At 42.6% G+C, this 23,287-nt stretch overlaps 1 protein-coding gene across 1 annotated transcript in view; it reads left to right on the top strand.

The window, feature by feature from the left end:
- Window positions 1–23,287, top strand: part of LOC126161436 (farnesol dehydrogenase-like) — a 95,030-nt gene that overhangs the window by 29,987 nt on the left and 41,756 nt on the right. Inside the window, exons 2-3 of the mRNA XM_049917237.1 lie at window positions 2,600–2,762; window positions 15,517–15,646. Coding sequence (XP_049773194.1) covers window positions 2,600–2,762; window positions 15,517–15,646 — 293 coding nt within the window. The remainder of the gene's footprint in view (window positions 1–2,599; window positions 2,763–15,516; window positions 15,647–23,287) is intronic.

Below are 23,287 nucleotides of genomic sequence, written 5' to 3'. Positions count from 1 at the left end.
CGATTGGTTTGAATAATATACTGGACAATTCGAGAGAACAGTTTGGCCACCCAGATAACGCGACATGAATCGAATCTAACATTTGTGTGGACGTAATCGAGAGATCAGTTCGTGTACGAAATCCAGCACCGGCAACACTTTCGCAATTATGGACGGCTGTAGAGGCAGCTTGGCTCAGTGCTGAGGACTTCCAACGACTTGTTGAGTTCATGCCACGTCGAGCTCCTGCGCTATACTGGGCAAAAGGAGATCCGACTAGTTTTTGGGAGGTATTCCATGACTTTTCTCACCACACGGTATGTTAAAAATGTTCTGTGGGTACCCCAAACTCAGTTTTGTGCCTTCTAGATCTATTTTTTTCAGATCCGAAACCGGTACTATGAATGAATGCTCTACCAAAGCGATGGTGGCTTCGTTGATTTGTTACCTCTCTTTTCGTATCAGTCATGATGCCCCCCCCCCCTCCCCCAGAGCGAAATAATGTCACTGACAATTTGTGTACAATAGTAGAAGTAAAACGTTAAAACGTATTTTTGTAGGGGGACACCAAGCATTGGACTCAAACAGTGCCGTTCTGCATTAGCTGTATCACTGCATTCAAAATCAGTGATATGAGTGCGAAAACGGAAAATACTCAATCGAATCAAAACCAACTTTTGATGTAAACTCGATACTGCATTCATTCTCTTTCGGTATATGATACACATTGCAACTCAGTGATGTTGGAAATAGCCACGTCAATCCGTTCTCTTCCGTGAGTATCTGGTGAAAATTTGTAAGCGAGCATTTGCCTCATTCACCTTTGTCGAATATTTGCTGGGCGGCCTGTTCTTCACGACCTAGTGTAGAGAGGCAGTTGACACCCAGCTACTCCACATCCACACTGAGACAGTGGAGAGAGACTGAGGGTTTGAACACAAAGTGGTGAGAATTAAACGCGTTAAACTCACTGCCAGTTTCAGGATGTGAAATTTTGAATCTGTCAGTATTCGAGCTGGCTATCTTTGAGTGGATCGTGTCAATGTATGAGTAGTGGGCTAAAGAGGCAGATACGCTCGCCGTCAACAAACACATCTACATCTACATCTACGTCCATACTCCGCAAGCCACCTGACGGTGTGTGGCGGAGGGTACCTTCAGTACCTCTATCGGTTCTCCCTTCTATTCCAGTCTCGTATTGTTCGTGGAAAGAAGGATTGTCGGTATGCCTCTGTGTGGGCTCTAATCTCTCTGATTTTATCCTCATGGTCTCTTCGCGAGATATACGTAGGAGGGAGCAATATACTGCTTGACTCTTCGGTGAAGGTATGTTCTCGAAACTTCAATAAAAGCCCGTACCGAGCTACTGAGCGTCTCTCCTGCAGAGTCTTCCACTGGAGTTTATCTATCATCTCTGTAACGCTTTCGCGATTACTAAATGATCCTGTAACGAAGCGCGCTGCTCTCCGTTGGATCTTCTCTATCTCTTCTATCAACCCTATCTGGTACGGATCCCACTCTGCTGAGCAGTATTCAAGCAGTGGGCGAACAAGCGTACTGTAACCTACTTCCTTTGTTTTCGGATTGCATTTCCTTAGGATTCTTCCAATGAATCTCAGTCTGGCATCTGCTTTACCGACGATCAACATTATATGATCATTCCATTTTAAATCACTCCTAATGCGTACTCCCAGATAATTTATGGTATTAACTGCTTCCAGTTGCTGACCTGCTATTTTATAGCTAAATGATAAAGGATCTATCTTTCTGTATATTCGAAGCACATTACACTTGTCTACATTGAGATTCAATTGCCATTCCCTGCACCATGCGTCAATTCGCTGCAGATCCTCCTGCATTTCAATACAGTTTTCCATTGTTACAACCTCTCGATACACCACAGCATCATCTGCAAAAAGCCTCAGTGAACTTCCGATGTCATCCACCAGGTCATTTATGTATATTGTGAATAGCAACGGTCCTATGACACTCCCCTGCGGCACACCTGAAATCACTCTTACTTCGGAAGACTTCTCTCCATTGAGAATAACATGCTGCGTCCTGTTATCTAGGAACTCCTCAATCCAATCACACAATTGGTCTGATAGTCCATATGCTCTTACTTTGTTCATTAAACGACTGTGGGGAACTGTATCGAACGCCTTGCGGAAGTCAAGAAACACGGTATCTACCTGTGAACCGGTGTCTATGGCCCTCTGAGTCTCGTGGACGAATAGCGCGAGCTGGGTTTCACATGACCGTCTTTTTCGAAACCCATGCTGATTCCTACAGAGTAGATTTATAGTATCCAGAAAAGTCATTATACTCGAACACAATACGTGTTCCAAAATTGTGCAACTGATCGACGTTAGACATATAGGTCTATAGTTCTGCACATCTGTTCGACGTCCCTTCTTGAAAACGGGGATGACCTGTGCCCTTTTCCAATCCTTTGGAACGCTACGCTCTTCTAGAGACCTACGGTACACCGCTGCAAGAAGGGGGGCAAGTTCCTTCGCGTACTCTGTGTAAAATTGAACTGGTATCCCAGTTCAGATAAGAAGCGTCTCGCGAGTTCCCCGTAATCTCTGTTATGACTCTGCTGTTTCTCTTTTGACAGGAATATGAGGTGAAGGGCGCTCCCGGTAAACTTCACGCCATCGCCGGAGATGTGGGTGACGAAGGTAGCATCCTGTCTGTCTTCAAGTGGATTAAGGACAACCTAGGAGGCGTCGACGTCCTGATTAACAATGCCGCTTCTTTTCCACACAACCAACCGACCGGTAAGGAAAATGTATCATTAATACGAGGGTTGGAACTTAAATAGGGGCAACTATTTATTCACAACCGATACGAAAGAGTTTCATATTTGCACCTGTTACTGTCCTTCAAAGTAGTCACTAGCGTTGTGTAGAACCCGTTGCCAGCGATGTGGAAGGGGCAGTATACCGTTAGTACAGCCTGTTCTGTTGATGGTCGGATTGGAGCGATCTACTGCCTGTAGAATCTAAGGAACAGTTCTGAAGCGAATGCCACGAAGTGGTTCCAACTTCTTCGGAATCAAATCAAAGTCACAAGGGCTTCAGTCCGGGGAGTGTGGTGGATGGCACAGTACTCCCCAGTCCCATCGTATGAACAGAGCAGCCACAGCTTGCGCTGTATGCGGCCGCGCATTGTCGTGCAAAATGAGGGGTGAGTTGCGCAGAAAGTGTCGCCGCTTCTTTCGCAAAGCTGGTCGTAGGTGATGCTCCAAATACGAACAGTAGTACTGTGCATTGACGATCTGCCGTGGGGGAACGTAATGCGTTAGGATAACACCATCACAGTCGTACACGAGAATCACCTTAACTTTCACCATACTAGGGCTCTGATGCACTTTCGACTTTCGCGACGCCCCATAATGACACCATTCGTTGGATTGGCGTTTCCGTTTTGGCTTGTACGATGTGGCCCATGTCTCATTCAGTGTTACGATACGGCATAAGAAAGTCTCTCCTTCGCTCCAAGTGCGTCTGAGCAGTGTCGTATCACATTCATTTCTGCATTTCCGTCAAGTCATGCGGAACCCATCATTAATTTTTGGCATGCCCAGGCGTTCCTTCGGGATGTGAAGCACAGTCGTATGCACTAATCCGCTTTCGTGGGCGGGCTCACGAATCTTATGGCGTCGATCACTGTCCACTAACGCGGCAACAGCACGCACTTCTTCTGCAGAGACGCTAGGAGGACCTGCCCCATGCATGTCTGCCACAGTTTGCCGACCTTCGTTGAAGGCTTTTACCCAACGTGCCACTGTTCTGTACGGCAATGCCGATTCCCCGCACGCCTCTTGAAGACCTTGATGACACTGTCGTGCTGTACGACGTCTCGCACAGTCAATCTTGATCCAACTCCGTTGTTCCTGTTTAGAAAACTTAGTGACACCGTTACGTTAGACGGCTCGCTCACAAGTGACTGAGTTTCCCTCGATAGTGCGCACGCCGGTGACATGGGACGGGTGAGTTCATTTGGTCGGAGGTAAGGTAGGTATGTTAACAACGTGCGCTGTCAGTGACAGTAGTAGATTCCATGGAGTAGTATCTCCACAGTTGTGTTGCCACTATTTAAGTTCCAACCTACGTATTTTACATTTCTTGAAATATAGGTGTAAATAGCTGTATGCACTTATACAGGGTGATTCAAAAAGAATACCACAACTTTAAAAATGTGTATTTAATGAAAGAAACATAATATAACCTTCTGTTGTACATCATTACAAAGAGTATTTAAAAAGGTTTTTTTCCACTCAAAAACAAGTTCAGAGATGTTCAATATGGCCCCCTCCAGACACTCGACCAATATCAACCCGATACTCCAACTCGTTCCACACTCTCTGTAGCATGTCAGGCGTAACAGTTTGGATAGCTGCTGTTATTTCTCGTTTCAAATCATCAATGGTGGCTGGGAGAGGTGGCCGAAACACCATATCCTTAACATACCCCCATAAGAAAATATCGCAGGGGGTAAGATCAGGGCTTCTTGGAGGCCAGTGATGAAGTGCTCTGTCACGGGCTGCCTGGCGGCCGATCCATCGCCTCGGGTAGTTGACGTTCAGGTAGTTACGGACAGATAAGTGCCAATGTGGTGGCGCTCCTTCCTGCTGAAATATGAATTGTTGTGCTTCTTGTTCCAGCTGAGGGAACAGCCAATTCTCTAACATCTCCAGATACTGTAGTCCAGTTACAGTAGCACCTTCGAAGAAAAAGGGACCAAAAACTTTATTGGCTGAAATGGCACAGAAAACGTTCACCTTAGGCGAGTCACGTTCATACTGAGTTGTTTCCCGCGGATTCTCAGTGCCCCATATACAGACATTGTGACGGTTGACTTTCCCATTAGTGTGGAAAGTTGCTTCATCACTAAACACAATCTTTGAAACGAAAGATTCATCTGTTTCCATTTGAGCAAGGATAAAGTCACAGAAATCGATTCTTTTAATCTTATCAGCTGCAGACAGTGCTTGAACCAATTTCAGACGATAAGGTTTCATAACTAACCTTTTCCGTAAGACTCTCCATACAGTTGATTGTGGAATTTGCAGCTCTCTGCTAGCTCTGCGAGTCGATTTTCCTGGGCTGCAAACAAATGCTTGCTGGATGCGTGCTACATTTTCATCACTCGTTCTCGGCCGTCCAGAACTTTTCCCTTTGCACAAACACCCATTCTCTGTAAACTGTTTATACCAACATTTAATACACCACCTATCAGGAGGTTTAACACCATACTTCGTTCGAAATGCACGCTGAACAACTGTCGTCGATTCACTTCTGCCGTACTCAATAACACAAAAAGCTTTCTGTTGAGCGGTCGCCATCTTAGCACCAACTGACGCTGACGCCTAGTCAACAGCGCCTCAAGCGAACAAATGTACAACTAAATGAAACTTTATAGCTCCCTTAATTCGCCGACAGATAGTGTTTAGCTCTGCCTTTTGTCGTTGCAGAGTTTTAAATTCCTGAAGTTGTGGTATTCTTTTTGAATCACCCTGTATTAGTGGATAAGAAACGGTACGGCGCATCGGAATTTCTGTACACACTGCCAAACATTTAAAAGGACTGATCTACTCCCAAACTGTGCAATGAATATCCGTCAAACAACAAAACAAGTACCGAGACATGTTGTGGACCTGTCAGTTAATGGTCGGGCGACTGATGTCAGTTAAAACAGTTACTCAGACATTACCCGTAAAGACAAAATTGCGAGAATCGAACGGTAGATTCGTTGGTTGATTCGCGGGAGGGGCCCGAACAGCGAGGTCATCGGTCCCATAGGATTAGGAGAGGGTGCGGAAGGATGTCGGCCGTTCCTTTTCAAACGAATCACCCAGAAATTTGCATGAAAAGTATGGAATGGAATTCAGTGCAGATCTACCAGAATAAATGAGCAGTCGTAAAATATGATCTAAGTTTTTGAGATGGTCGCAATTTTGTACTGTCTGTTTAACAGGAAGGAATTTTTCATCGTCGTTATCATGCTCATTTAAGATGAGGCAGTTAACTCAGTAAGACCTTCCCAGTTGCCGTGGGACCAGTTCAAGCAGAAATGGCGTGGATTCCCGGCGGGGTCAGGGATTTTCTCTGCTTCGAGATGACTGGGTGTTGTGTGTCTTTCATCATCATTTCATCCTCATTCACTCGCAAGTCGCCGTGGTGGCGTTAAAGAACTTGTGGAGCGGCGGCCGAACCGCCACGCGAGGGGTCTCCCGGCCACCAATGCCATACGCTCATCATCATCATCAGACGAAGAGATTGATGCTCCGTAAGTTTTGAAAATCGTGAATGCTGAGTACATCCATACTGTGTTCACCCATTCTGGATAAAAAAAAGGAAAGAAATATGGTACATCCGAAGTAATGACAGAATCGAACATGTGTGCCCGACCATTTGCAGAAATTTTACAGCATGTCTCAAAGGCTTTTCAATACTGTGCTACACACAATGATGGAAAGCATTCAGAGAAAGCAACGAAACTGGAATGTTTTTGTCATAATACCAGCTTTTCATTTGATTTTCATTTCACCGAAATCCTAAATGTTGCTGATTTTCTGAGAGATGTTCGAAATATTAGGACACTTTTCCAAAATCTGGTCATCCGTAAATATTTCACTACTGTAGACCAGAAACTCCTAGCTACAGGTCATAGTGTTATACCACATGATAGTGATTTTGCCCTTAGAGAGATGAACAAAATATTCTTTCACGCACAAAACTGAATTCCAGTCATTGTCAAGCCAAAGGACAACGGATTTCTTCCGTGTAAGATGTAATCAGAGGATATCAGGGGTCTTAGCGCACTGGACGACGGCTTACATAGAGGCTCATTCAAAATAACACCGTATGTCTGGGTACACATTTCAACTGACAGCTCTAGAAAAGTCATGTCATCCAGCGACCGCAGGTTTGTCGAAGCATTGTACAGAAGCCGAGAGCCACTAGGAAAACAAATCTGCCGATACATAACACGTCAGTTTTTCCTATCTCCTGCGATAAAATACTGCCAGTAAAAATTAGGTTCCCTAGAAGAAGCCTTACATGACACGTGACAATATACCCCAGCTGAAAAACGGAATTTCTATCAGTAACTACCAAGTTAACAGTGGATTTTCACGTCTGTCTGCCAAAAGCAAATTGATCGAGGACAGAAAATGTAATGCTGTCAGTACATGTTTAGTGTAGTTGCAAGAAGAATAGTGTTAAATGTTTCCGTATCTTCTGCTGCTGCTCGTGCAGATTTGTATTGCAGTAAACAATAGGTGTTTTGACCTGTGTTATTCTACTTTCCCAAAGTAAGGTTTCTATTTCTGCAATAAGTAACAGAGACAAAGTAGACTGTATCATCAGCACAATGTTGTAGCTGCACAGATTCAACGTCGTTCGTACAGGAAAATAAAAAAGAGTGCTATTTTCAAAGATAACGTAAGTAATTGTGTAATGAATGTCACATAAATATCCGAAATTGCGTTTTACCTCAAATACACTGCCTGCAGCAAGAAAACCCACCTATGTCAGCATAAAATCTGTACACTAATTGGTAAGCACAAAACATCCAGAATACAGAATACTTTGGCTATAGCAATATGAAAATCCCATTTCTTATTCGTTGTTCGCTGGAACACACGCCAAACATGAACGAAAACAGTCACTGAATGTTTCATGAATGGAACTGTTAGAGTAGACGAGAAAAAATTATGTATTTAGGATACAGAGTCTTCGGAAATTGCTGTTACAAACTTCTGCGCCTTGTAGAATTAGAACTGAATTAGAAGCCATGTCAGGAAACATATATATACGTTCTTTAATAGTGGACAGGTGGGACATTCTGGAGACGAAACTGTATAATGTTCTATATAAAAATAACCTACGGCTGTGTCGTAGGTCAGCATTAAATGTATGTTCCAACGGATCAAGTGCCTCGAAACGACTATCATCATGTGGATGTCGGTGTACTGCAAGAATCTGCTGAGATTTTTCTTTTTTTCGTTAATTGAGAATGTGAAATATGAATACAGGATGTTCAGGCCTGGGTTCGACTCCCGGTCAGGTGGAAATTTTCTCCACCCTGGGACTGGGTATTGTGATATCCTTCTCTTCATTTGTACTTTTTTAAGCTTTTTGAGCTTTCTAAGCTACATTTGATAGCCAGTTGTTCCCGCAGTATGTTAAACGGCGTTTTATATTTATTTATTTTAACTATTGTGTTACTTAGTATGTCTCAAAAAAGAACATTATTGGGACACAGAATTTGAACTGGAAATTACACTGTACTTAGAGGTTCTCAGCAAGAATAGGCAAGATACATTACTATGGTATGGCAATGGTGTAGATTTTACTACGTAAGTAAGAATACCTACAATACAGTCAAACAAGTCATCATGCAAATCAGACCGTCGTCTACTGGATGTGTTGACATCACAGTCCAAATGATGAAGATTATTACTGGTCCACTAATTCCCTAAGGCCTGGAAAACGGATTAGTTAAACCACTACTAAAACAAGACATTGCCACTGCACCCTCTGATTACCGACCTATTTGCTTACTTCCTGCACGTTAGAGTATACAGTCCACGAGCAGCTAACAAACTTACTGACTGCAAACAATGTACTAGGTGAATACCAGTCACGTTTCTGTGAACATGGTAGCACAATATCTGCCTTAATGAAAGCAACAGATGATCTGAAGCTTGCTATGGATGCACCAGAGGTGGCTATCATGTGCCCCTTACAGTTTAGCAAAGCCTCTGACACTATCGACTTCGACATTTTACTTGCCAAACTTAGCAGCCTACATTTCTCAGCAAGTGCAGTGCAATGGTTTCGCTCATACCTGACTTCTCACAGTACCATAAAGTCACAATGGAGGCAGCGTCTATCAAGTGTACCCCGGGGTTCAGTGTTAGCTCCTGTACTCTTTATATTGTATGTAAATGATGTGTTACCAGTTTTCTCCTGTAAAATTTGAAAATTTCCCGGCGAATCAACTGTTCAAAAAGCCTTGTTCGGCTCGACTGAAGAAGGCTGGCAGTTGTCCAGCCGAAATATCGTGCAATGAAGTTTTCGACGACTGGCTGCAGGCCTGAAATCATTTTGAACAGTTTTGTCTTATTGCATTTACCACAAGGACCCTGATGACGTGGAATTGTATCTAAGTGCAAAACTAACATACCTTAAGACATCCATTGAGAATCACAGTACCGACCTATTTTCACTTTCAAAATGACAACAGGAGGCTGGGTGTTGTGTGCTGTCCTTAGGTTAGTTAGGTTTAAGTAGTTCTAAGTTCTAGGGGACTTATGACCACAGCAGTTGAGTCCCATAGTGCTCAGAGCCATTTGAACCATTTTTTTTTGACAACAGGATCAAACGTCAAAACACAGCCCATCCAAAACCCAAATGGTACTGGTTGGTCTTTCTAGGCTCATTAGCCTGAAATGTCGGGAATCTCTTCCATCTTGAGCCCCAAATGTGACAACTATCAGATTGTCCCATTAGGAAGTGTCGAGGAGTACTAGTGGATGGGAATATACGTTGGACTGAGTACATAACTGCGATGTCCAATGTGCAAGAGGGCATCAGCATCTCTCCATACCATACAAAAATATAAAAAGCTGTTTCCTCTTGACCTGAAAAAGAAGCTTATACAAATACTTATACTTCCGATGACAGATTACAGCAATGTTATCCTCCAAGGCCTTCCTCACGAAAGCTTACGGGGTCTGGAACTGGTTATGAATGCTTGCGTTCGTTATGTATGTGATGTTCGACTCTTTGATTATATTTATTTGGCTTATGTACAGATATCCTAACTGTGGGCAGACAAACGCAGAGATTTCCATACCTTCTGTCTCTTCTAATGTCTTATCAATGGTCACTATCCTTCCTTGACATTAACGCTCTTACTTGAACAATATGGCAAGAATACTCGTTCCCATCAGATAAAAATCTTCTCTGTCCCACTCCATCGTTCTGCCACTCTCTCGAAATCCTTCTCAGAAGCAGGAACCCGACTCTGAAACGACCTCTCAAAATGGTTCAAATGGCTCTGAGCACAATGGGAGTAAACTTCTGAAGTCATCAGTCCCCTAGAACTTGGAACTACTTAAACCTAACTAACCTAAGGACATCACACACATCCATGCCCGAGGCAGGATTCGAACCTGCGACCGTAGCGGTCACGCGCTTCCAAACTGAAGCGCCTAGAACCGCACAGCCACACCGGCCGGCTAACGACCTCTCGCATTGTATTACAGAACTGAATCACATCTCCAGCTTCGGAAGACAGTTAATGACGTATCCACTAAAGCAACAATAAGGATTACCATTGTTCTTGTGCAGCCGGCCGTTGTGGCTGAGCGGTTCTAGGCGCTTCAGTCCGGAACCGCGCTGCTGCTACGGTCGCAGGTTCGAATCCTGCCTCGGGCACGGATGTGTGTGATGTCCTTAGGTTAGTTAGGTTTAAGTAGCTCTAAGTCTAGGGGACTGATGACCTCAGATGTTAAGTCCCATAGCGGTCAGAGCCATTTGAACCATTTTGTTCTTGTACACACCCGGTATTCCCTTACATTCTTCTTCCCAACCAGATCTTTCTCTTTTCAGTGTCTTCCACATTTCGGCCGATCGGCGACGACAGTCTCAAGGCGCACGCCCTGAAATCTTTCTAAAACTATTTTACGGATACTATTCGGTAAAAAATTTCAGTTTTGCTTTAGCTTTGTATGTCAGTTTCATGATGTGTAACCATTATTTCGTTAATGATTATAGTTATTGCGATATTTACATGGAAGTAGGATACTATGAGAAATTCGAAAAAATTTTCTATGAAAATTGAGGGTTGCTACAATTTTGCTTTCGGCGGGTGTTACATAATATGTTGCTGCATATGAAATTTATTTAAGGTATAAATTTTTTCTTTAGACTTGGATGGAGGTCTGAATATGCAACCAATATCGAAAAAAATGATCTTATGTAGCATACTCATTTGCTGTCGCGCAGCGCCATCGATAAAACCAGCTTGAAATATCCATACATTACTCATATTTCGTCAACCATTTGAGATATCGAAAAGAGATAATGGTAAATTATAGCACTCAAAGAGGAGAGTATTTTACTGTAAGTTTATTATACAAAACTTAATTATCTATTGTGTTATTTCATGAACACAGACTTATTTAATGGATATTTACTTTTAAGGGCCATTGGCAGCTGATGAAAGTAGTGCAACAGGTTTGGGAATGACATAACTGAAGACAGCGCACATTTATTTTGAACCGAGAATGTGCTTTTATATAATATACTGGCCTCACTTTTCCTCAGTTCCTCATGCAATAAACTGAATAAACCAGTGTTTCAGAACTCTCTCACAGTTGCACAACATGTTAGTGAGGTGACATTCTGTAAACTCGGCTGTGTTTTGATAAAGAATAAATGTTAACACGGCAACTAGAGAAAAGTGTAGATTTTAATCAAGATTCGCCACTCATGGCGCTTGTCTGAAAGTTACAAATGGTTAGTGAGCCAAGCGAAAACAAATCGCTGTATTTTCAGCAGAATTTTATTTAGTTACTAGCCAAAGAGGAGGTGACAGATCTTTTTGAATGACCACCATGCAAGTGTGGATGTGCAGAAACCGCGCTTAATGTTTACGAAAAATGTGGGTTTCAGTTGAGAATGTCCCCACCCCTCCAGCGCTCAGCATTTCCCCTACCACTACTGCTCTCCCCACGCCTGTCTTGCCAACTGCGCATCTGTCAGCCACGTTATTCTGTGCAGTCTAAACCTTTCCCTAGAACGCTGTATTTCAGAAAGCATCTATCTCGAACATCTAAAAATTCTTTCTATGAGGGGCGTTTGAAAAGTCCGTGCAAAAATTAAAACTACTTATGTGTTTGGGGTAAACCTTTTTTTATTTTTCGACATAGTTTCCTTTTAGACTTATACACTTTGTCCAACACTGTTCTAATTTGTTGATCCCATCTGAATAATAGGAATTGTCCAAGTCTGCAAAATAGCTATTAGTTGCAGCAATCACCTCCTCATTTAAATAAAATCTTTATCCCACCAGCCATTTCTTCAAAGTGTGGAACAAGTAGTATTCTGAGGGAATCATGTCTGGAGAATAGGGGGGATGTGAAACGAGTTGGAATCCTATTTCCATTACTTTTGCGACCACAACTGCTGAGGTGTGGGAGGAGTAATTGTCGTGATGGAAAAGGATTTTGTAATGTTGTTGCATTAATTTGTTATGAAGGCGGTGTTGACGGACAATAAAAGCGGGTTAAAAGCTGAGAACTATTTGGGAAGTTAACCTTGTATTACTGCGCAACTGTTTCACCAGGTATCCAGTCTAGGTTACCAAATTCCCAGCCAGACTAACATTAATTATAATCTTTTAATCGTCATACGACAACTGGTGATATATATATAAAGAGAATTTAAATAAAAAGAAATAAATCAGTTTATATTTGGAAATTTATTTTAACATTGATCATTGAAATTTCAGCATATTAAACTTGATTCATAACTAAACTGGTGCCTTATTTAGGATTGTGAAAATGTGAGACTGTAATCTTACGGAACACATCAAATATGGAGCCAAGATTGGGAGACTGCATACAACACTGCATTCATAAAATAACACACGAAGAACGTTGAAACATATGCAAGAGGAAATTAACCACAACCAAACAATTCAATTTTCACCCAAAGAAGTTATGTTCATAGCGCAATCCTGTTCGTCATGTAATTACCACACACTGGTATACTAAATTCATACTAACTCTGTGTGAAATCTTCCCGAAAAGAATAGCTGAGGGCTACTTTGATGATTACACCACATGCTTCACGTGGTCAACTTGGTTTACACAAAGAGTGTAACTCTACAATAATTTTGATAATTAAATTAGATCGAAAAACAATTTACAAAAGAAAAACCTCGAACTGGTTACTATCGTCTTACTATTAACCTGATGGGTCAAACAATTGTATAAGCACGTGGTACTGGTCTCACAAAGTACACCCCATGTGGGTTGAACGTAAAGAAAAGTTGCTATATTGAAAAATATTGTCAAGACGAGACGTTATAATTTCACGCACATTCGCATTTAAGATTGATGATCTTAGTTAGAGTTACTGATCAACACATGGTTCCAATTTACTCACAAAGTTGTAACAAAGCAACTACCGGAATACATTCTGAACTTCACACTCGAATTACACTGCGTTGCAATGTAAGATAACATTAGATATTTTAGAGCTAAACCTGAAATAAAGGTGATTAAATTGTCAGTTAGGCTGAACTTAAGAAATCCATTGTCCTACGGACTTAGCAGACACGTGCTTAGCCGGAGATCTTACCACTTCAGACGCTCGCCGGGGACAGACTGACCTGGGCTCCTACCAAGGGTGCTTCCGTATACAAAACGGAAGTGACCAGAGAGGCAGCTTCCTATACCAACATGACAAGGGACGGACAGGACCATACTAAGGATAGAAACCTCTTTGCTTTTAGAAAGCGTAGCTACCTGTTCCGACGTTGGTCCTACTGTTCTCTAGCAGACAGGCTTGTCTGCTACCATCCAGCATGCAACTAGAAATACATTTGCTCATTCATCCTCTCACACAGAAGGGAAGGGGGATGACAGTATCTTATCATATACAGTATATAAAAGAAAGCGGATGTAGGTTCCGTATGAGACTGTGTGACATAAATTACATATAAACTGTGTTTTAAAGTGTAGTAGTGTGACAGATCGTTCTCGTTTATGTGTAAAAGTAACACGTTTCACTGCTCAGTCTCCTCCCAGATAGTCAGAAACACCACAGTAAATTTAGAAGAGGAATTTATGCCGTAAATGACAACAGATTTAAGAAATTAACATGAAAGGAATCCAACAGAGACCTTTCAATTTTTTGCGGTCCAATCGCCGGCGTTTTTCTTGCAGCTCGGTTTTCAAACGGTCCAATAACTGTGAATAATATGCACCTGTAATAGTTTTACCCTTTTGCAGATAGGCGTTGAGGATTATCCCTTGCGAATCCCAAAAGACAATTGCCATAGCCTTTCCGGCTGAAGGAATGGTCTTCGCCTTTTTTTGTGCAGATTCTCCCTTGGTAACCCATTGTTTAGATTGTTGTTTGGCCTCAGGACTATAGTAATGTATCCATGTTTCATCCACAGTGATGAAACGACGCTTAAAGTCCTGCGGATTCTTCCTGAACAGCTGCAAACCATCCTTGCAGCACTTCATACGATTCCGTTTTTGGTCAAGCGTGAGCAATCGCAGAACCCATCTTGCAGATAGCTTTCTCATGTCCAAATGTTTATGCAAAATATTATGTTCTCGTTCATTCTAGATGTCCACAGCACTAGCAATCGCACACACCTTAACTCTTCTGTCATCCATCACCATATCATGGATTTCATCAATGATTTCTGAAGTCGTAACCTCCACAGGGCGTCCAGAACGTTCAGCATCACTTGTGCCCATATAGCCACTCCGAAAATTTTGAAACCACTTATAAACTGTTCTAATGGAAGGTGCAGAATCACCGTAATGTTTATCAAGCTTCTCTTTAGACTCCTGAGGTGCTTTGCCTTTCATAACGTAATATTTAATCACCACACAAAATTCTTTTTCGTCCATTTTTTGACAGTCACTCGACTTCCTTCATTCACAAAAGTGCCGAACACAAAGAAATAGACCAATATGGCTGAAACTTGGTGTGCGTTCATTCCCAAGATGCTAGTAGCTAAACATGACCTCGATACGCGCCATTGGTGCCATCTCTCGGACGTATATCTGAAACTATCATCATTGTTATTATTGTCATTATTATAATTATTATATTATTATTATCACTGTAGTGGCAGCAGCTGAAGCATTAATTTGATTAGTCGTAGCCTGTAATATTTGCTTAAATTGTCACTTCAGACACTCAAATCATTTTAATCCCGTCATATCAAAATTGTTATTTCTTAGCGAACTGTGATGTAAAAAATGTACTCTGTGTGTCAAACCCAGGTTCGAAGTCAGAATCGGCTTGATAGCCCTAATCAGAAAAGGTTAAGTAAACAAATACAAGGATTATGAAGGGTGGAGGGATGTGCAGTCAAGTGAACAGTCGATTGACCAACGACTTACTCTACTGCATTCCAAGACATAAGAACGGACTGAGAAGACAATCTTATGGAAATCGCGTTTACGAAACCAGATCTTACAGAAGGCGCCTTTACGATGCCAGAAAACACTACTTAACAACATGCATGTACACAGCTGAAGCCTGTAATTCATGAAGAAATCATAGCAGTTGTTTACTGCATTGTCATCACGACAGGTTTTGTAGTATATTTTAATAAATAACCGCGCAACAACAACAGCTCAATATGTGGAAAATTTTTAATGGGTGGAGGATACATCGAAAACACTCTAAATATTCGTATTTATAAACATTATTCCATAAATCTACCGTTTACCAACGTTTAATTTCTTTTCCTGACAATCAGATGGCAAGACAGAAGACTGGAAGAGTATCCTGGACGTGAACGTGCTGGGTCTGAGCATCTGCACCAGGGAGGCCGTGCAGGACATGCTGAGGAGAGGTGTCGATGACGGCTTCATCATCCACATCAACAGGTGGGTTACTCCCACCCTACTGGAAAAATGGAATCACCTGCATTCCCAATCACATAGTATCACCTGTCCATAGTGATATAGCCTGTTAACAGCCATTGAACATCAAGTGTTTCCAACATCCATATCTGCTGTTGTTGTTGTTGGGGATCGTCATTCCTTACACTGAATTGCATCTCTGCGTGGTAGTCTATTCTGTGCAAGCCCCATCATCTCTGAATAACTATTACAACATGTATCTCTTTGTACCTGCTTACTGTAGTCTGGTGTTTGTCCCCCCTTACATTTTTTCCGTTTACAATTCCTTCTGTTACCACACTGACAATTCCTTGGCGCATAAAGATGTGGCCTAGCAAACAATCCCTCCCTTTAATCAATTCGTGTTATGCGCTGGTTAATTATCCCAGTGCCATCAACCGTCCTTGCGCAAGAACCAATAGAGACATTGTTGGGTGACACCTGGAGTCGCTTATGCACTGATATTATTAATTAGTGATAACCTACATAAAGTAGTATGTTATGAACCCCCAATTGACTAGCCATGGAATGGACATGACATGCTGGCCACCGGCCCTCTAGGACAGATCATAAAAAGTCGGAAGTATTCGGAATACTTCATGTCGACTGTTCTCCTTTTCATACTGCTGCGGGCCTAAGAGACCTGAAAGCTGTCACTCTATAATTTCCTGTTGTGGTGTTGTTTTTGTTACGGTGTTGTCTGTGTGAGTGAATGACTAATTGGTTATTGACAGTAATTTTACTTATATATAAAAGCATTATACAGTTTGATACCAGATGATAAATGTTTAACGAATGTTCTGAATGTCTTTTTTTTCTACTCCTTGCGTTGTACTATAACAGCCTTAATTTAATTTCATATTCCTTGCTGCAAACATGTACCACATTTAAAGATGATTGTCTCTATAATGCTCAATCACAAACCCATGTTACTTGCGTTTGAAATTCATACACCCACGTTCAGAAAAAACGAAACACCGTGAACGATGAGAGATAGGATGTTGATATTCACAGGACATGTACATTAGTACGTTCTGCAGAAATGATTAGCATCTCAAGGGCAGTTTCAAGGTCAATATCGACAACGCAGTGCAACACCACTCATCGGTAAAATATGCATGTGGGTCTTGTTGTCGCTATAAACTGAAGGTAATGGATCAGTGTGACTTGACCAGACGTGCAGGATGTCTCTCAGACGTATGCGCGAACTGTACCGCCAAATTAGTGAGTTTGGTGGAGCGCGCATTATTGGCATGAGAGATGCGATGCATCCATCCAGGAAATTGCTGTTCTTGTAGGACAAAGTGTTTCGGCAGTTAAACGGATGCGTGCACAGCTGTTCATGGAAGGCTGTAGAAGACAACGAGATGCGTCAGGTCGTACCATGCAGACCGTACCCCGAGAAGATCGACGCCTCATCTGAATGCCATTGCAGGACATACCCGTGTCCTACTCGGCTCTGGCGCAACAGTGGAACAGTGTAACACATAGTACACTATCAGGGGTGACAGTCTGTCACCGTATGTTATGGCATGGATGTCTTTTTCCAAAGTTGTTTCACAGAGGAAGATTGCACTGTAGTTCCTTCTCTAGATTGTCGCACAGATGACAAAATGGTAGATATCGAAATAGACGACAGAGGGATAGAGAAACAATTAAAATCGCTCAAAAGAGGAAAGGCCTCTGGACCTGATGGGATACCAGTTCAATTTTACACAGAGTACGCGAAGGAACTTGCCCCCCTTCTTGCAGCGGTGTACCGTAGGTCTCTAGAAGAGCGTAGCGTTCCAAAGGATTGGAAAGGGGCACAGGTCATCCCCTTTTTCAAGAAGGGACGTCGAACAGATGTGCAGAACTATCAGTTGTAGAATTTTGGAACACGAATTGTGTTCGAGTATAATGACTTTTCTGGAGACTAGAAATCTACTCTGTAGGAATCAGAATGGGTTTCGAAAAAGACGGTCATGTGAAACCCAGCTCGCGCTATTCGTCCACGAGACTCAGAGGGCCATAGACACGGGTTCACAGGTAGATGCCGTGTTTCTTGACTTCCGCAAGGCGTTCGATACAGTTCCCCACAGTCGTTTAATGAACAAAGTAAGAGCATACGGACTATCAGACCAATTGTGTGATTGGATTGAGGAGTTCCTAGATAACAGGACGCAGCATGTCATTCTCAATGGAGAGAAGTCTTCCGAAGTAAGAGTGATATCAGGTGTGCCGCAGGGGCGTGTCATAGGACCGTTGCTATTCACAATATACATAAATGACCTGGTGGATGACATCGGAAGTTCACTGAGGCTTTTTGCAGATGATGCTGTGGTGTATCGAGAGGTTGTAACAATGGAAAATTGTACTGAAATGCAGGAGGATCTGCAGCGAATTGACGCATGGTGCAGGGAATGGCAATTGAATCTCAATGTAGACAAGTGTAATGTGCTGCGAATACACAGAAAGATAGATCCTTTATCATTTAGCTACAAAATAGCAGGTCAGCAACTGGAAGCAGTTAATACCATAAATTATCTGGGAGTACGCATTAGGAGTCATTTAAAATGGAATGATCATATAATGTTGATCATCGGTAAAGCAGATGCTAGACTGAGATTCATTGGAAGAATCCTAAGGAAATGCAATCCGAAAACAAAGGAAGTAGGTTACAGTACGCTTGTTCGCCCACTGCTTGAATACTGCTCAGCAGTGTGGGATCCGTACCAGATAGGGTTGATAGAAGATATAGAGAAGATCCAACGGAGAGCAGCGCGCTTCGTTACAGGATCATTTAGTAATCGCGAAAGCGTTACGGAGATGATAGATAAACTCCAGTGGAAGACTCTGCAGGAGAGACGCTCAGTAGCTCGGTACGGGCTTTTGTCAAAGTTTCGAGAACATACCTTCACCGAAGAGTCAAGCAGTATATTGCTCCCTCCTACGTATATCTCGCGAAGAGACCATGAGGATAAAATCAGAGAGATTAGAGCCCACACAGAATCATACCGACAATCCTTCTTTCCACGAACAATACGAGACTGGAATAGAAGGGAGAACCGATAGAGGTACTGAAGGTACCCTCCGCCACACACCGTCAGGTGGCTTGCGGAGTATGGATGTAGATGTAGATGTAGATGGGTTGACGAGCACGTCGTCCGCTTCTCCACCTAACATTGACGAATGTGCAGAAACATGCTAGGCGGCAATGGTGTATGGAATGACGTCACTGGGAACGGAAAGGGGATCAGATAGTGTTTTCGGACAAGTCCAGCTCCTGTTTGTGTGATAATGATGGCCGCATTTTGGTTCGCGGCAGACAGGGGTAACTGCATTTGCACAAGACATACAGTGCCATTTTAAGGCTTTATGGTGTGGGGTACTATTGGTTACAACCACAAATCACAGTTGGTGCATATCCAAAGCACTGTGACCAATGTGACGTACGTGAACGACACCCAGTGACTCGTAGGTGTACCCTTTCTGCACAACACCCCAGACACCATTTTTCAGCAAGGAAATGCACAGCCACTTGTTGCTCTATATGTGTCTTTTTGGTGTCGCAGGATGTTAGCCTATATCTCTGGCCCAGCTTGTGACCCGACTTGTTGCCATCGAAAATGTGTGGGATATGATGAAACGACATGTGCAGAACTGTGACCCAGTGCCAACCATCACAGATGATCTCTGGAAGTAGGTGAACGCACCAACGGATGGCTATACCATAGGGTGCCATTCGCCCATTATATGCATTGATGCCATCACATATGGTACAAGTTATCAGGATGCATAGCCGACCATGTGCCTACTAGGCATGCTGAACCTGAAATGCTAACTCTTTCTGCAGAACCTACTAATGTACATGTCCTGTGAATATGAACCTCCTATCTCTAGACGCTCAAGGCGTTCTGTTTTTTCCTGAACGTGGATGTACCATAGCAGCTGATCGGTATGAGTTGCGAACACCCGTGACTTGTCAGTACTGGAAGGCAAACAATAAAACATTTCCCCTCGCACATCGTCTAACTCCAAAGTGGCAGCGCTAGCTACCCATCTGCCCCTGACGTGAGCAGTCAACTGCTCTTACTGTTAGCTCTCGGACAACTTTGGTCAACGTCAACTACAATAAAGCACACCTTAAAAATTACTGTCTATTTAAGTATTTTTGTTTGTTGCTGAGCAGATAAACAACGCTCTGAAGAACCGCTTAACAGTAGTAGACATTTTTTAATTCGACTGTTAATTGCTAGATGCATTTCATTATTAAGTATAGCTAACGACTGTGGACCACACTAACACTCGATTCGGATCACGTGCAGCCCATCGGCTACAGTTTGATGACCACTAAATTATCTCATTTACCCATCCACAACTTACCCATTTATGTAGCACATTTAAAAAAGCTTTTATTCTCTTCATGTCTACACTGTTTAACATCCATGTTTTACATCTGTACAATGCTGCACTCAAGACAAATACAGTAACGAAAGATTCCTACAAACATTTCTGTTTTTCAGGAACGCATGGTTTCCGGACCTATGCAGGGTGTAATGGGTATAAATGCAAATATTCTAACATGTGGTACCTTAACATGTACATACATCAGTGTGATGCTTGCTTTTTTCTGTGTCGAACATTAATCCCACAAACATGTCACAAAATTACTTCGTGATGCTTTCTGCATTGACATACTGCATCACTAATGAACAATGCCTATCAGTATAGACTAGCCGTTTTGCATCCACGTGTCCACACTTCAAGACCTGACCTGCTGTCCAGGGGAAGAAAAGCATTAATGGTTTGCTCTTGCTACATGTGCTTGGAGGTACTAACCAACCTAAAAACATATGAGTTGTAATGGCTATAATTATTGGTCTGAAAATTATGTAAATACTGATGTAACGATGTTCAATACACTTTCCTCATCCGCCAATAAAAATATCAGCACTTACACACGTTACACCCTGCATTTATTAAGATTTTTTGTTTGGTGCATTGTCCTGTACTAGCTGCACTCTTCTCTACCTATAATAGTCAAACCCTCATACACGTGGACTACTGTAATGGGCCTGTCTTGGTTGTGGTAACACGTACACTATCCAGTTCACATACAAGTGGTCTACTAGAGTAATATCTGCGGATGGCTTTTAGAGTATGGAACTCAAATCAGAAGTTAGTTGGAGGCTCCAGTGAAACATAAAAAGCGTACATCAGTATTGTTTCTGAGCAGTCACAATAATGCCGAAGTCTCAGATCACTGCAAAAGCTATAAAAATGAGCACTTGTTGATTGTGTTCGAATAGCAAGCCATCAGGCAGCAATAACACGTGTTTATCACATTCATTGTCAGTCATCTCTTAGATATAAATTAGAATCAGCATTTACTTTACAATCGCGTCAGAAGTGTAAAGTAACATATTTAATTCTCAGGAATACGTAGTTCAGTCGAGAGATTTTGTCTCACATACACGTTTTTTAAGACATATCTGATTCAACATCATCATCATATTATACAGTTTCCTTCCACTCGCAGAGTATCTTGGATTACAACTCCTACCATTTTCTGCAGTCTTCCGACCACCTCTCAGTTCTTACACTGAATTCGTTTTTTCCTCTCTGCTGAATGCTGTCTTCCATTGTTTTAATTACATTATCCGTAGGCCTTCCCCTTCATCTCTTGCCAGGGGTAATATTTGCCATATGTGTCTTCCCATCACCCCTCAGTTCTTACACTGGCCTCGTTTTCTCCTCTCTCCATAATACTTTCTTCAGCCAGAAGTCACATTTTCGGTAATGGCACCCCTCCCTCCCCACTCGTTCTAACCGGTGAACACCTCAGGGAGATCGGCACTCGCTTGCTGGGTGTGGACTTGGCAGACCTGGGTTTCCTGAGCTGGGAACTGGTGAGCTCCGCCCGTCCTCTGGAACCGTACGCTCTGGATATGATTCAGGTATCACCGTGCAGCGTTACGCTGAACGTTGTATATCACAGAAAATGAGGATCTCGGTTTTGCCGCACTTATCACGAGGATGTTACACACCTCGACAAGAGAAGCCTCAGTCGCAAGGTGTGCTGCACGCTGATGAGACGCATGGCTGTTGAGGTGGAACAGACATTAGCGGGCAACGTCTAGGAAACATGCCGCATCTCAGTTGTATAAGGCTTACACAAGCATGTAGAGCTCTGTCTGCGTGAGCCTATATGGTAGAGGAAATCAGTGTAAAGGCATGGACGTTTATAGGAAAATTAACGTAGTCAAATCAAATGTTCAAATGTGCGTGAAATCTTATGGGAATTAACTGCTAAGGTCATCAGTCCCTATGCTTACACACTACTTAACCTAAATTACCCTAAGAACAAACACACACACCCATGCCCGTGGGAGGACTCGAACCTCTGCCGGGACCAGCCGCGCAGTTAACGTAGTCGGTTGGAATAGTAGTTATTTATTATTTATCGAATGGCAATACAGACACATAATAAAGAAACAGACAAATCAGTAATATAACAAACGTTAATAATTGCAAACCAACATTACTAATATAACAAAGTTTACGGATTACAAACAAACAACAAGTCTATTAATATAATCTATCGACTCTGGAGTTGCGAGCAGGAAGTCGTCTGGGCTCCCATTATAGGCTCTTCTGGAACAGTCTTCAACAATGTGGCTGACGGTCTGACTCTCTCCGCAGTCACACTGAGGGGATGGTATTTTACCCCATTTATACAAGGAGTAAGCACATCTGCCATGACGAGTTTTAATCCTGTTTAGAGTGGACCACGTTTTGCGTGGTAGGTCAAAACCAGGTGGCTTCTGTGTGATGCAAGGCATGTTATGATTTTGCCATGCGTTCCATTTTTCAGACCATGCGTTTGTGGTACTGAAACCGTCTTGTACACAGTTCCTTGCTGTTCTTGTTGGCGGGTTCCTAGATCGAAGCCTCTTAGTGTTTGCAGCCTCAATGTCTTGGTGGATTGGCAGGCTTCGATTTCCCATGATGTTTTTGTATTCACGTACAAGGGCGTCAGTATGTCGAAGGTGTGGCGGCGGGATGTGGCTTAATATTGGGAGCAATTGCGTTGGAGTGGGTTTAGTTACTCCAGAAATCATCCTTAGAGTGTCATGCAACTGGACATCCACCGTTTTTACATGTGGGCTGTTTAGCCAAATCGGAGCACAGTATTCGGCAGCCGAGAATACAACTGCTAAAGCAGAGGTGCGGAGAGTGGAGGCCGTTGCTCCCCAGGTAGTACCACAGAGCTTTTGAATAATGTTGTTTCTTGTCTTTAATTTTTCGGCAGTCTTTGTTAGGTGCCCTTTAAAAGCTAGTGTTCTGTCCAGCGTCATGCCCAAGTACTTCAGCGTTTTATTATGCCTGAGAACGATGTTTTCAAATCGAATGTTGAGTTCCTTTCCAGCGAGTTTGTTGTTGAGATGGAAGCAACTAATCTCTGTTTTGGAAGCATTTGGTTGACGTTTCCACTTAGGGAAATATTCACCCATTATCTTCAGGTCTTTCGTTAGGATATCCTCAGATGCTTCAATTGTGCTACATCTTGTAGCGAGGGCCCAATCGTCAGCATATCCGAACTTTATTGATTGTGTTTCCAGCAGCTCTGCAATATAGAGGCTA

Source organism: Schistocerca cancellata, chromosome 2 (assembly GCF_023864275.1).
Source record: "Schistocerca cancellata isolate TAMUIC-IGC-003103 chromosome 2, iqSchCanc2.1, whole genome shotgun sequence".
NCBI lineage: Eukaryota > Metazoa > Arthropoda > Insecta > Orthoptera > Acrididae > Schistocerca > Schistocerca cancellata.
The sequence above is the reverse complement of the archived record's forward strand: the minus strand, read 5'-3'. Positions and strand labels throughout refer to the sequence as shown.